The 15,385-nt window shown below is 33.7% G+C and overlaps 2 protein-coding genes and 1 long non-coding RNA gene across 18 annotated transcripts; 1 reads left to right on the plus strand and 2 right to left on the minus strand.

The window, feature by feature from the left end:
• Positions 1-977: 977 nt before the first annotated feature.
• Positions 978-3,185, minus strand: LOC129578730 (cyclin-dependent kinase 6). The gene is made up of 9 exons (XM_055467730.1): positions 2,904-3,185; positions 2,579-2,824; positions 2,432-2,498; positions 2,266-2,367; positions 2,041-2,179; positions 1,678-1,845; positions 1,454-1,614; positions 1,256-1,391; positions 978-1,188 (listed from the first exon to the last, which is right to left on the minus strand). Exons 2-9 carry the CDS (start codon positions 2,631-2,633, stop codon positions 1,105-1,107), a joined length of 912 nt encoding a protein of 303 aa, XP_055323705.1. The 5' UTR covers positions 2,634-2,824; positions 2,904-3,185; the 3' UTR covers positions 978-1,104.
• A 157-nt stretch (positions 3,186-3,342) lies between these two features.
• Positions 3,343-12,038, plus strand: LOC129578728 (ribosomal protein S6 kinase beta-2). Of its 16 annotated transcripts, none has more exons than XM_055467720.1 (12): positions 3,416-3,673; positions 3,905-4,090; positions 5,139-5,325; positions 5,447-5,892; positions 9,071-9,108; positions 9,216-9,348; positions 9,453-9,584; positions 9,708-9,841; positions 9,969-10,160; positions 10,342-10,432; positions 10,527-10,883; positions 10,966-12,038. In XM_055467720.1, exons 4-12 carry the CDS (start codon positions 5,797-5,799, stop codon positions 11,278-11,280), a joined length of 1,488 nt encoding a protein of 495 aa, XP_055323695.1. In that variant the 5' UTR covers positions 3,416-3,673; positions 3,905-4,090; positions 5,139-5,325; positions 5,447-5,796; the 3' UTR covers positions 11,281-12,038. The 16 variants fall into 16 exon arrangements, with proteins under 16 accessions (XP_055323704.1, XP_055323703.1, XP_055323688.1 ...); XM_055467722.1 differs by having other exon boundaries at positions 5,265-5,325; XM_055467727.1 differs by having other exon boundaries at positions 3,905-4,021; positions 5,265-5,325.
• Positions 7,799-8,640, minus strand: LOC129578731 (uncharacterized). Its single transcript, XR_008689133.1, has 2 exons — positions 8,174-8,640; positions 7,799-8,103 (listed from the first exon to the last, which is right to left on the minus strand). It is a non-coding gene; the product is annotated as an uncharacterized LOC129578731 (long non-coding RNA).
• Positions 12,039-15,385: the final 3,347 nt, after the last annotated feature.

Consider the following 15,385-nt stretch of genomic DNA (forward strand, 5'->3'; position numbering starts at 1 on the left):
GCCAAAAAAATCACAATTTAAATTTTCTATTTGAAAAAAAAATCGTCGTTTCAAAATTTGAAATTAATTGTACTCGGAACTCGGGAATGAACTTATTGAAGCAAATGGACGGTCCTCCACTAATTTTGCACTAACCAATCAAAGTTCGACATATGGTTTTTTTTCGTGTAAATTTCATTTGTACAAGTTTTACTAAAAAAAACGTCGGTCATCTTATTTTTGTTTTAAAATATAAGCGATAGTCATTCTGACCGACCATGTAGAGTAAGAAATTTGAACATTGATCGTAATCTGAAGTCGCAACATTATTAACCAATTTCGGATATGGAATATCGCTATCATAATTGGGAAAATTATCTATAATAGTACCTGACCTATCTCGACTAATTATTGATACTTTACAGCTATTTTTCTAAACAAAAGACCCGGTAGATTTTGGACATGGCTTAATTTTTTCCCTTATCTTCTTCATGGCAACCGCGAATTTTATGAAAACCATACTATTTGTCAAGATTCGAAACACTTGTGGGTATATTGATGATTATTATCGATAAAGCAATGTTTGTATTTGTGTGTTTCAAAGAGTGTGTGAAATATTATTTTGTGTCACACTTTTGAAACCGATTTCGAACCGTAACAGTATTTCAACTCTAGCATCACCACACTATTGAACTATTCAAATTTTTTGATGTGGTTTTTATTTGTATTTCATTCACAAACAAAATTGAATATGGCAAATCAAAAACCCAATAGTGGAGAGGATGATCAATATGATTTGAAATCGTTAAAAAAATCGGTATGCTCCTACGAGCATTATGATCAATCCTTGAATTTTTGCTTATTACCGATGAGTGAGGATCAGAACTTTATTAAAGTACTTATTTAGATGAGGTTTCATGATAGCATTAACAATGTGGCACTTGTATGGTATATGCCAATTTCAACTGTATCGGAATCAAGATAAAAAGACAATGTCATTTGAAAATGTTGGCTAGATAAAGCCATTTATTGTCATTTGTAAAAGAAAAATGCTTACAATATAAAAAAAGGCAAATAAATGCTAAACGTGTATAAATGCTACAAATCAACTTCTTGTCTTGAGATTTAGATGGGTTCTTGTAGGAAAAACATATGATTCAAACACTCAATGGCAGGTGGCCTTCGACATGGATCAAACACAAGCATTTGCTAAAAAAATAAAAGTAATTCGTTGAATAAATGTGTCTTTTGTTTCGTCAGAGCCTTAGTCACTTACTGTTAGTAAATCGTTAGCGTATTCATCGAGTTCTGGACATAGATCGATTGGTCGTTTTTGGGACCGATGTGGAAAATGATCTCTCAGTAACGGAATTTCACTTGGCCATTGGTTGTGTCGCGGTGTTCCGGTCAACCTGTTGGAATCAAACATTGATATTCGATTTGAAAATGGCAAATCAATCGTTTCAAAACTTACGTGAATATTTTTTCAAGCTGATTTCGCTCGGATGATCCTGGGAATAAGGCACGTCGGGAAAACAATTCAGCAATGATGCAGGCCGAGCTCCAAATATCAACGGCACTGTTGTATGGTTGATTCAATAATACCTCCGGAGCACGATACCACAGTGTAACCACCTATAAAATGTAAATTATGATACGAAACGCTAGACAAAAAATAGACCGACAATTTGTACATACCACAGAGGTTAGTTTCATTTCAAAATCATAAGTCTTTGCCAAACCGAAATCGGCCAATTTGATATGTTCATCGGCTGAAACCAGTAAATTTTGTGGCTTAAGATCACGGTGAATAATACGATGTGTGTGAAGAAAATCAACGCCAGTCATGAGCTCCTTGGCGAATTTCTATTGTAGGTTAAAAAAGAAAAAAAAAATCCACATGATATTAAGGTTATTAGAAAAATATCGAGTGACGGTCATAACGTCCCGGACGGACAGCATACTCTAATGTAATAGAAATCACAGAAGCAAGCTGTCCGTCCGGGGCGTTCTGACTGCCACTCAAAATATCGAAAAAAAATTTCATGATAAAATAAGTACCTGAATTGTTTTTGGTGACATGCCACGATCACCGACTCGATTTAGATAACCTGCTAAATCCTCTTCCAAATGCTCAAACACCAAAAATAACACCAGCTGACGCTCTCGTTCCAGTTGACCATGGCACACATCTAGCAATCTACAACAAAGGTTAATTAAACGCCAGGTGTAAATCAAATCCGTTTCGATTTGTGATTGCCGATCATCAACAAAATCAATACTAACTTCACAATATTCGGATGTTTAAATGCGTCCAACTGCTTTAGCAGAGCAATTTCACGTAGTGTTGACATTGGAACACCATCTTCAGTTAAGGCCACACGTACTCTATAATCAAAAAAAGAACGTTGATAAACTATTGTTTATATTTCAAATGTTCTTGAGCGTTTACTTTTTCAGAGCAACAATTTTTCCGGGATTTTTCAAGTCTCTTGCCTTATAAACCGTTCCATATGCACCTAAAATCGAAGAAAAAAAACAATAAACCATCACATTCGATAACCACTTGCACGGAAATACAATGTTGCACTATGCTCACCGGTTCCAATGATGTTGAGCTCTTCATAATTTGCCACTCGTGTAAACGGATTCATTGTTTTATCAGTCTATATAAACAACACGCTGCCATCAAAACATTGCTTCTCGGTACATCAAACAATCGCAAAAAAGTGATTGCTTCAGCGAAAATGGTTCTGGTGAAACCGCTCTCAACACTTAAACCAAATACTTTTTACCCTTGAAAAAATGATTTATTTCAGGCACTTGCGATGCAACACGAATGATACTGTAAAGCATAATAGTCAGTCATTCACAACAATGCAGAAGGAAACAGATGCTAAATATAAAGCGCGTCGAGAGCATACCATTACATGCAAACGCATACCAATGGCAACGAACATGGTAACCGGGTCCGAAAATACAATAAAGAAGAAACTTGACATCGTTTCGGATCAGTTTGTCTGCGAAATCTATCCACATGAAATCTAATGAAATGCATACGGTGTATGGTGTAGCCATCTGTTGTTAACTTGCCGAATTTATCGAGCGCCCCATTCACTTCCTTGTCATGACGAAATGTTCATTTCCTTTTCGGTTACAATTTATTAATTGAATCACCAAAATAAATGCATCAATCATTTGGATAAGCATAATTTTGCCAATTAGAAAAGAAAAAAAATGAATGAATCCAATTTTTTTTTTCACCCGAAAAATGGGCCATTTCAATGTGTTTTTATTATCATATCTTTCTGAAGAATTCAAGTTAGGAAGTGCTGCCACACGCAGAAACTTAAAAAAAAAATCAACCAAAAAGTAGGCCATTATACGCGTGCAGTGTATTTGAATGCTGCCACTGCAAAATATTTCCATTGAAGTATGATTAAATGAATTTAGATTAGTGAGGTTTATCGGAACGAAAACACGCGTTTTTATGTGCCCTTTCATAGAAAGGCTGCCAAATAAAAAGAATCAAAACAAATCATCCGAGTGAAATATACATTGGAAAGTGTCGTAAAATTGTGAAAATACAGATGGATGTGTGTATTTTCGGTGTAAAATGATGAAAATTTGCAAAAAATATAAGCAAATTCATAAGAAAAATCGAAGTGCTTAAACGAAATATTTCACACAATTTGTAAATAACATTCACACATAGTACAGATTTTTGCTAATATCAAGGACTCCATTCTATTTAAACGAAGAAAATTTAATGAAAAAAAACGCAAGATAAAATTTACAGTCGAAAATTGCAAGCAAAAATTCATTGTTTTTCGTTGATAAATGCATAAAATTTGGATTTTATTTTGCCCTTTTATTTTCGACTTCGGGTTTTGACGTTTTTCTGTTGTGTTCTATTTGGTTATAGTATATAGTGCGTGGATTGTGGAATCGAAAATTGAGTTATACAACACACATCGAAATTTTAATGTTTATTTACAAGTGTGCGAGTTGCTTTCATTTAACGTTGCCAGTACTGTGTGTGGTGAGGTTGAATTAAATAGTTTTTTTTTTCTCTCACGTTCGTTTTTCCGTACGGCTTATGTGAGATAGTGTGAGTATTGAACTTGCGCGCGTGTAAATTACTAAGCATACACAAAGTGCACCCAAATATAATATATATATATTTTCAATTTATATACATAAATATGTATATAAATATAAATATTTTTTTTTTCGAATGTTCTAATCATGCGAATTATAACAAAACAAGAGTAAAACACACACACACACATACATTAACATATCTTGATTGCCACAAGAATTGGCCATCCATTTCGAATTTTAAGACATAATAATTTTTGTGCCTGTCTCTTTCCACGATTTTGCTTCGTTTCACATTTTTGTTGGAATGAACACGAAATGATAGATTTTTTTGTTGCTTGTGTTCGTTCGGATGTTTTATTTATTGATAAATATATTGAGTTAAATGACCATAAAGGATCATAAAAAACATTAACTATCAATAGTATCGTTTTATTGTCATCGATAGCACCGATAACACAGACCGATCGCGCGCTCTAGAAACTTGACTCGTACAACTCATTTCTTGACATGTATCAAATCAAAACAATGTTTGCAATATTTCGAAGGTTTGAAACCTCAACAAGGTTTTTGCACAATTTATCCTTGCATTAATATAGTGTGGTGCTGTTGTTTTTTTTTTTGCATTCACTACTCTCTTTCGTTATGCACGTTTAATTTTTTCTTTTCAAACGATTTTCGTTACATCAATGACTATATTGAAAACAAGAGAGGCAGAATCGTACATTGTAAATGAAAAACTTGAGCATGAACACCATTTCATATTCATATCCTTTCACCTCTAACGGTTTCCATGAAGAATGTTGTGCGGTCGACCCAATTTTTTCATGAAACTGTAATCATTGGCTAATTCTTATCACTTTCAAACATTTCAAATTGATACATTGACTTTGTTTTGCCCATATTCCACATTCGCTCCGATGGGCTTTTGATATCTTTCGAATTCCCATTCAAATGCTACGCCACCAATAATGTCATTCGTTGTGTGCGTGTTTGTGTGAGAGTATGTTTTTTATTCAAATTTGAAACGAGTTGCCAAAAGTATTGTTTGTTAAAAGTTTTATCAGATATCAAACGGAAATAGCCATTCATTGATACGCATCAAGTGTGTGTGTGTATGTTTAAAGCAGCATTTCGATTGGATCTAATTCGAAAAAAAAGAAATAATCAATCATGATTTCAAGTCACTTGCCGTGAAATATGGAAGCCACACGATGTGTGGAGAGAAATCACGAGAGAATTCAAGTAATTTATTGCAAAAAAGACATAAAAAATAAATAAATAACGATAACAACAGCAACAACAGCAACAAAATATGGAAGCCCAATAACTAACTAGAGTGCCAAAATATCATAATTATTTTTAGAAACCAGGAACCCGCCAATGCTTAACAATATATATATTTTAACATAAAAAATAAATGTATACCCACAAATGAAAGCACACGGGCGCGTATGGAACGTATTTAATTAATAAAAGTGCAGAACTTGATAAAACAGAGGAAAAAAAGAAGAAAAAAAACCATCAAAAACACTGTAACCCACAGTGTGGTATTGTACAGTGAAGAAAGGTGCGACGAAAGAAATAAATACGTTTCAAAGTGAGACACACGGAATACGTAACGCGTATTCAGCGGAAAAACAAAAACAGAAACACATAAAAAACCGTTTTTGATAATAGAGATTGACGGTGTGGACAAATTCAAAATTCATTATTATGGCTGACGTTTTTGAATTGGAACTACATGATATACATGAAGATGATCCAAACAGAGCACCTGACTCCGACGACGACATCATCGAAGTTGACGAGGTAATGAAACACGTTTGTTGCTAATTTGAAAAGAAAAACCAAATCTCCACTAATTTTAAAATCAAAACCCCATTTGTCACATGAATGCGTGAAGCAGACAAATTTGTTGAAATTTGAATGTACATTCACCTCTTTCAAAAACAACGACGATCGGATTTGTTTCGACTGCATTGCAAAGAAATATTTCTGTCCCTCTATCTCGCTCTCTCTCTTTCTCTCTTTCTTCCTCCAAAAACATAAACAAACATTTCATAACGCATTTCTCAAACACATCGAGAGAAAAAAAAATCGTATTTTGAAAGACGTCACAGGAAAACAAATGATATTTTGTTTATGTTTCATTTTGAAATTGGTTCTCTCACGTTGTATTTCTTTTTTATTTACATATTTTCTTCTTCTTCGGTGTCTGTCTGCGAGGAAAAAAAAACTGTCCCCCTTTTTTGCGCTCACTCTCTCAAATACAAATCGAGAATTTTTAAATCGAAATAAATCTCAAATCACGCCGACACCATGGTTTGCATATGTGTAGATAAAATACATGTGTGTATATATGTATTTTATTGGTAATGGGTTTAAAAAACCATGAATTAGTTCCTTGGATCGGTTATGTTTCATACTTTCACTGCTTACGATCGCAAGTTTTTTCTTTGCTTTGTTATGTTTATCTCTTTCTCCGTTCCTTTTTAACATATTCATTTGAATAAATAATGAAAAATTCGAATCTTTTTATTCTGACATTGAAAAAATGATTGAAAAATTATTATGCATTTTATGTCAGAATAAGAAGTTTCATTTTTCTATTATTTATTTAATACTGGCATAGTACGTTCGACAAATTTTACGGAATTCATATTCATTTATAGTATGATTCAAATACGAAGATAATGGTCTGCACAAACACATTAGAAAGACATTCCAATCGGTCAAAATGGTATGGTTAAAACCCATTTTTTGCTTTGTTTGTTTTTTTTTTTTTTGAATGTGTTAAATCAGCGACAGTAGCTGTCGTTTTTTTTTGTCGGTGTCTTATTGGCGGCACTGAGGTAGTGAAAAAAGAAATAAAACTGAATGGCACATTATACACATATACAATTTGCATGCACAGCTGTATGTTATCAATACACTTGATTCATTGAAAATTGTGCGCCTCAATCGGTCCGTATATTTATCGACATTTCGTGTCGATTATCATTGTTATTCAGACAATAGATATTCTCATCGTTAACAAAAACAAAAGAAACGAAAAAAAAACTATGCAATACAAATAAACCACGTGGGTTTCGGTGCAAATCGGCATTTGATAAATATTTTATGCAACAGATGTCGTCATTGCGCTGTCAGAAAGAGTCAGCTTCTCTCATACCCGTTCTCCAACCTATCAGTACATCTCTCACATACAAGAACCAAACAGCAACAGCATGCGAATTTTTCTTCCAGTTCTTCTTCTTCTTATTTTTTTCTTCAATTTTTTCCTTTGCTCAATCTTCGGGGTATATACTCTTCTTTTTTTGTCATATCGATATACAAACGAGTCTGAAATTCGCTTATACACACGTTTGTCTCGCCGAATTGTGAAAATGACAAAGAGCGAACTCGTTCATCTTATGATTGTAAATATTGTACAATATATTTCGTTGCCCGATGTAGAAGTGGAAGAAGAAAACGAAAACAATTCCAAACAATGTATATGTAGAGAAATAATCAATAGAAATCTCAAGACCCGAACAATAAAGTCAAATCAGCAATTTTGAACACGAGTTTGTCTGACACTTTTTTTCCCTCTTTTAAAACGATAATGGCTTTTTTTCCACTGCATTTCATAGAATAATGAAGTATTCAGTCAGATTGAGGAGAGAAAATGTTCACTATCTAATTCGAGAGCAAATTCAATATCTAAACACTGCTGTTGATATCAGAATATATTTCGCGGTATTTTATTTTCTAGCAAATTCATTCTTCGAAACTCGATTTTTGAATCGTCAATCACTTTTACTAAAAAAAAAAATTAGCGAGGGGGGTTTCCTGTGTTCCACTAGCGATCAATCAAAAATAGTATCGATAAGAATTACAGTTAGAATTACTCGTTGTCTGTCTTATCGAAGTCCCTGCGATGAAAAATGTTAAATAATTTAATCCTTTTTGCGAATTCATCGATTCTATGGCGGATATTCTGCACCGACCTTACGAATTCCTTATCTCTTTTTTTTTTGGCTGGAAAATAAAGAGGAAATCAACTGATAATATTGGCCTCTTATCAAAAGCAGCAAATATAAACACTTACATTCATTTATGAAAATATATAGCGGTGTAATTGCGTTCGACTTTTGCGAATTTAATGGCCATTGAATCGATTATTTAACATGAATGATCTTGAAATTTGATTGAAACGGGTTGTGTTGTAGAAAATTTCAAAAATCCCTTCCGATCGACAGGATAGTGACATTTCGTTTGTGTGACACATCATCGCAAATAAATATTATTATCGCTTTGCCAAACTTGCACGATTCCATTTGACATTAGCAGGTAGCGAAAGACAGAGGGAAAGAGAGAGCACGCGTGCATTGTCATAGATAGCCAACCGAATGATATTGCTCATGTGTACAAAAATACTCGGTTCTTGTATGTGCATGCGAATCAGCACAAGTCAACAAATCAAATTGGCTCTCCGAATGGTATTTAGTCAAGAATCATCGGAATTTCCTGTTTATAATTGCCACCGATTTGGGGAGACAAACATTCTTGTTTATATTGCACACATCTCGTAACAGCTGCCGTCCAACGCTGACCTTTTGTGTGTGTATCTACTATTTGCCGTTTTATTTTCAATTCTGTCGCACTGTTGCTCTTATCGGCTACATGATTCATGCATATATATCTTTCGCATTGTGTAGAGATAGGCGAGAATATGATTTATATATTATTGTAAATTTTTAAAATTCGTATCAATTGTGCTGCTATCTATCTCCCGAAAAAAAATTGATGTGATCACGCATTTTGTTATGGAATAATTTTTTACCTCCAGGAAAGTCTCGTATTGGGGTACTCCATAGTAATTAAAATAATAAATGATAAACACGACATGGTTTCTATTGTTAGAAATTCGTCAGATTAAAAATGTTTTGTCAAAACACGGCTTGTCACATCGATTAATGAATTTTGATCTTTTATTTTGGTACAGGGTGATATCGAACCAGAACTACGATTCGATGGCATCGAGTAAGTAGAAGAAAATAAATCAATCAAACTAAATTCCATTCTGAGCCATCGAAGTGCTCTGAATGAACGTTGAAAATATGCTAAATATTTTATTTCTTTATTTGCAGTGTGGAAGGTAGCGAAATGGAAAAAATCCAATTGTCCCAAGAAATCGTAAATCCCGGCACATCAAAATTAGGACCAGAAGATTTCGAATTGAAAAAAGTGTTGGGCAAAGGTGGCTATGGAAAAGTGTTCCAGGTGAATAAAACAAACATTTCAATTATTTTAAAGCGAATCTGCAAGTACTTCATTCAAAATGAGAACGATCAATTGAAATTTATTCATACGCCCCATTCGAACAGGTCCGAAAAACAAGTGGTCGTGATATGAACCAATTCTTTGCGATGAAAGTATTGAAAAAAGTATCAATACTACGAACACAAAAAGACACAGCACACACAAGAGCCGAACGCAACATATTAGAAGCCGTCAAGGTAACCACACTGATTTCCAATTCAAACACATACATATATTTCCTTTCGAATCCGATGTCTATTTGAAGGAAAAAAACGAGCCATTCATTAACTAAAATGTGTCATATCATGTCAATGTTACAGCATCCATTTATTGTTGAACTCAATTATGCATTTCAAACCGATGGAAAGCTCTATCTCATCTTGGAATACTTAAGTGGCGGAGAATTATTTATGCACCTCGAACGCGAGGGAATTTTTTTAGAAGATACAGCTTGGTAAGTACTTATCGAATGTCATTCGCCGTAAAATGCAACTATTGCATTCAAATTACATGCCATACAAACTATGTATCGTCGCACCCTGAAACCGAATGCTTATCGATTTTCAATTCGTCCATTTTAGCTTTTACCTAAGCGAGATCATATTAGCGTTGGAACATTTGCATGCACTTGGCATTATTTATAGAGACTTAAAACCAGAAAATATTTTATTGGATGCCGAAGGTCACGTAAAATTAACCGATTTCGGCCTATGTAAAGAACATATACAAGAAGGTATCGTAACCCATACATTTTGCGGAACGATCGAATATATGTAAGTAGAAGTGAAAACACAAAAACGAAACAAGTATTCAAACAAGTAATAATTGTGTGTGCGCGTGCATATATGATTAATGATTTAATTGCTTTCCAAAGTCGCACAGAATAATTTAATAGCGTTGTTAAACAAAACAAAAAACTAATCGTTTTGTTTCATTATTTATTCTATCGAATAGGGCGCCAGAGATTTTGACGCGTAGCGGTCATGGAAAAGCGGTCGATTGGTGGTCATTAGGTGCTCTTATGTATGATATGCTGACAGGATTGGTATGTGTCTAGCAAATTTTCACTGATTTACCGGTACCAAATGAAATAATCTGTTGCATTCTTTGTTTCAACGAACAACAAACAACACCTTCAGCCCCCGTTCACTGCGGAAAATCGTAAAAAAACAATTGAAGCAATATTGCGCGGTAAATTAAATTTACCCGCTTATCTCACACCTGATGCACGTGATTTGATACGTAGACTGATGAAGCGTCAAGTGAATTTACGCTTAGGTGCCGATGCGTATGATGGTCAAGCGGTTCGCGCGCATCCATTCTTCAAATTTGTCAACTGGGATGATGTGCTAGCCAGACGCTTGGAACCGCCAATCAAACCAATTCTGAGAAGTGAAGACGATGTGTCCCAATTCGATACCAAGTTTACCAAACAAATTCCAGTCGATTCGCCCGTATTTTCGACATTGAGTGAAAGCGAAAACTCGATATTTCAAGTAAGTTGTCATCAATTTTATTTTGCCATGAAAAGGAAAGACGGAAAGAGAGCAGGTTTTAATGGTTCTCTAATATGTATAGGGTTTCACATATGTCGCACCATCCGTTTTGGAAGAGATGAATAAACCACCACGGCCCACAGCTCGTTCACCACGTCGCCCTCGTTATGTTCACCAAAATGATCAATGTCGATTAACGCCTGGAATGCAACCGGGACACGGTCTACAACCCGGTCTACAGCCAGGCCATCAACCAGGGCAGCCACTTCAGCCCGGATGTACGCCATTCGCACAGCGCGGTATGACATCAAAACAAACGCCACCTCATCTACAACCCTTTGCACGGCCATCACCTCAAGATGAAATAATGGAAGTTCAAGGAGTTCCAATTGTTTAGTTAAAATGAAGTTGAACACTAAAACTGAACATAAACAGATAGCAACAAACAACCAGAGGAAAAAACCCATACAAGTCATAATGTTTGCTCTTTCTTTAAGCTTCCTCTTTTTTTTGAGGTTATCAAAAAACAAAACACTAAAATCTAAAATGATTAGATGAAAAATTTATTATCTTGATTTAAAATCTTCGAAAACAGAAGAAGAAACAAAGCAAAAACCATTTGGTTTTCTTTGTTTTCTCTTACTTCTTTGCTTCTTTCTTCGTTTTAATTACAAATTTGTTCTGCGTCTTTTAATTTTCATCCGAAATTGACTTCCGAGCATCTCATTTTGAGCCCCGTCCGAACATTTCGCAGTCAATCGGTCTGGATTAGAAATTTTGCCACATTTATTCAAACCTGAATACAAAACAAAAAGCAACAATGATTTCCGTATAATTGCATATTCATACGATATTAATTATCCTGTAAAATGAAAAACAAGCAAAAGAAAACAACAACAACTGAAATCATAATATTTTTATTTTAAAAAGACAAACGAGCAAATTAGCTGTAAATAACTAATTATAAAACCAACACAAGAAAAGAAAAACTAAAACCGATCTTAAGTAGATGATGTGCATGTGTTTCTAGGGGACACTGGCAACCGTCACTTGGAGAGGAAAAAAAAGAGTAAAACTAAACCGATAAAAAAAATCGTGTAAAATCATGTAACACATGAAAGAAAAACTGTGTAAATACAATGTTATTGAGTTTAACAATGAGTGTATATTTTTGTGGATCGTCGTTGCATCAAACGACGACTTGGTGTTTAGCATATAATGTTTTTTTTTGTTTTTGACAAGACTAGATAACTCAACATGGCATACAGGAAAAACGAAAAAGATGGAAAATATAACAAACGAAACTGAACATAAAAAAGAGAATATTAAAATCAATGCGAAGAAGAAAAAAAACGGGAAAATTTTTGAAGAAAAGAAGAAACAATTTTATGCATGAAATCTGTCACAGACAGCGCAGAACTTTGGCGAGATATATACTGATTTTGAAGCGAAAGCGCGCTCGCGCGAACGGTTTGCGCATGAAAATTTGCAATTGCTATTCAAATAGTATAAATTCGGGATATATTTTCTAGCGCAAATTTGTTTAAAGTTCCAATGTATTGATGTGTGTTTCGAAATGCATCTGATCACAATTGCATTTTAGTGCGAAAATTCGAAACAAACAAACGAAAAATGCAAATAATAAACGGTATTATGTGAGTGTAATTGTAAATTTTCATACACTAGCCAGTGGCTAGCAGCCACCGTATATACATTTCAGATATTTTGCACTATCGATGAATAAAGAAGAAAAAAAAACGTGTACATTTATTATTTACTCGTAGTTCCGTAATAAAATGAAAGAAACACCACTACTTATAAAACAGATGAATAAAAACAATGGAAGAAAAAAACAAACAAATGAAATTGAACCAATCAGTCTTAAGTTATTGTAAAAGAATTTTTTTTTATTATTTTTTATAAGCATATTTTACAATTTACCATATTCATATGAAAATCCGAAGACATACAAACATACATGCGCGCTCACAATTGAATCGAAACATACAAATCGACGAAAAATCAGAGAATATATTTAAATAACAACAGCAATAAAATCATCCATCAAATAACAAATTACGATCGATGGGTCGAAAGAATGGAAACAATTTGCATACACTCACTCTAACTCACTCACATACAAACAAACAAACAAACGAAACGCAGAACGTGTAGATAACTTATCAAAACATAACAAAGAAGTTAAAAGTCTGTCAAAAGAAAAAAAAATCAACAACAACAACAACAACTAATAATAATAATATTAATAATAATAATATTAACGTGACATAGTAAATGAAATAAAGAAACAAATAAGAAAAAAAAGAAAATAATATATGACGAATACTCCATAGTAGTGTGGCCCAAAAAATAAACGTGACAATTTATTGGTGATTGGCTTTAATCGCTAAATTGTCTCAACGAAATAGAGTTGTAGTGAATAAATTGGTGGATAGCGTATCAAAAACCCACAGCAGATTTTGTCGAGTGGTTTTGAAAACGATTTTTTCTCACATTTCTGATGGTTTGGATGCGAGTTTGCAAGCAAAAGTCAAAATCTGGTGCATAGTGACTTTCATTCATTTTGGATCATTACTTCTCTCTGATGATGATGACAAAATTAGACGTTTTCCACCAAAAATTCGACGCTGAACATTTTTTTGGGAGGTTATCATATGCAGAAAACCATTGAATATGGGACAAAAATCGCTTTTCAAACCACTCAACACAATTGCAGTGGGTTTTCGATATCTCTCTCCACCAATTTATTCACTCCAATCCAATTTTTTTTAGGCAATTTAGCAATTGAAGCTTGACAATCGCCAAAAAATTGGCACTTTTTTTTTGAGCCATCCTACGTCCATAGATAGGTACAATAGAGATTCCATTTAAATAAAATAGCGTAATGAGTGCTTAATAGGAAAATTTATTGTTATTTTTGAACTGAGCTACCAGAATATACCAAAATATTATACACAAATCAATAGATGACAATTAGCAAATTTTTTTTTTGCGAAGAAACACAAAACAAAGCAAAAAAATAATAATAATGAAATGAAAATACAAATCCAAAAAACCGATGGTACCATGTAAACTTACAATGAATTGATATCGTTTGCTTCGTTATGTCTGCTTTTGCAACGTCAACACACAAACCTACACATACACATACACATATTTTCTTCAGAACGAATCGACAAAAAAATAACAGGAAGAAAATCTATTATTAGCTAGATAAATTGTTCCTTTTTTTAAAAACAAAGCTTGTTTGATTTTGTAATCCCGAGTAATCCGGTTAATGGAGATGATAACATGAAGAAATTCGAAACATACAAATCAAGTCAAAAAATTAAGTAGATCATTAAGGATAATGAACATGAAAAATTCCGTTGATAAAAAAACAAACTCGGCACTTTCATTTCATGCCATTACTTCTTCCAATCATCTACTTGAATGTAGGAATTTAGCGGAGCAAGGGAAACATAGAGCCAACTGAAATTTTGTTTGGGGTAAGTACAAGAGCATAGTCAAAATCTTCGATAGGAACAGAAGAGATCTTTTCGATTGAAGTACATTCCGAGGACTTCTCTGCAGGCAAAATTTAGTCTAATTAGATGCACCTTTCATAATTGAGAAAGTGAAAGAGTGAAACATTTCGAATATGCAAGAGTAAAACAAAAAAAACTGCCTCGGTTTTAAATTTTTTGCTCTGATTCAACGTTGTTTACTTCTGTAATGAAATTATTTTTTGGACACAAATGTAATTATTTAAAAAATGAACATGGTTAGACGCATCTTGGACACTTTTTTCGCTCGTGCATTTGTTTATTTTGTTCCCTACTATGTACTCAATAAAAATAAAAAGTTTTACGAGCGTAAAACGGACTTTTCCGCACAAGTATTTTTTTAAAGTTGATGTCCTCAAAGTAATCATGTAAAATGACCCATATAGTATATTTTTAAATGAAAAAAAGTTGAAAATGAAAATTAAAAAGAAGACCATCATGGTTGACCAATCATTTAACACGGCTAACGATAAGAAAATGATATAAAAAACCAGAAAATGCATTTTGAAATGAAAAAAGTTGAAAAAAAAATTCAAAAAAATATAGAAAAAAAAGTCAATCATGGTCGGCCATCGTGTTATAAATCATTTAACACGGATTAACATGATAAAATCGTGTTAAAACAAATCAAAAATCCGTTCTATGAAAACAAGAAAAAAAAAATTTCCAAAAAAATCCAAGGGTCCCCCCTCGGGTGAAATTCTATGACATCCGAAAATTACCAGATGAACTAGTCCAATTTGGCCCAACTTTTGATACATCCAAGGTATTTATTAATAGTGACTCCTGGCCAAATTTGAGCGAAATCGTTTAAGCGGTTCGAAAGTTATCGTGGACACAACCAAAAATCGTAGTTTTTGGGCCATCATGGTCGGCCATCATGTTATATACCATTTAACACTGCCTAATATTATAAAACTATGTGAGAACGATACA

This window comes from Sitodiplosis mosellana, unplaced genomic scaffold (assembly GCF_009176505.1).
Source record: "Sitodiplosis mosellana isolate CC-2019 unplaced genomic scaffold, AAFC_SMos_1.0 Smas_scaffold_6226, whole genome shotgun sequence".
NCBI lineage: Eukaryota > Metazoa > Arthropoda > Insecta > Diptera > Cecidomyiidae > Sitodiplosis > Sitodiplosis mosellana.

What these genes read in the sequence shown, in the direction of transcription:
- LOC129578730 (XM_055467730.1), bottom strand. Translation starts at nt 2,633, where the DNA reads ATGAATCCGTTTACACGAGTGGCAAATTATGAAGAGCTCAACATCATT. An exon ending in CAGCTTGAAAAAATATTCAC is followed by an intron (nt 1,392 to 1,453) that starts GTAAGTTTTGAA and finishes TGATTCCAACAG; the next exon opens with GTTGACCGGAACACCGCGAC. An exon ending in ACGCTAACGATTTACTAACA is followed by an intron (nt 1,189 to 1,255) that starts GTAAGTGACTAA and finishes TTATTTTTTTAG; the next exon opens with CAAATGCTTGTGTTTGATCC.
- LOC129578728 (XM_055467729.1), top strand. Translation starts at nt 5,797, where the DNA reads ATGGCTGACGTTTTTGAATTGGAACTACATGATATACATGAAGATGAT. An exon ending in TGCGGAACGATCGAATATAT is followed by an intron (nt 10,161 to 10,341) that starts GTAAGTAGAAGT and finishes TCTATCGAATAG; the next exon opens with GGCGCCAGAGATTTTGACGC. An exon ending in GCGAAAACTCGATATTTCAA is followed by an intron (nt 10,884 to 10,965) that starts GTAAGTTGTCAT and finishes TAATATGTATAG; the next exon opens with GGTTTCACATATGTCGCACC.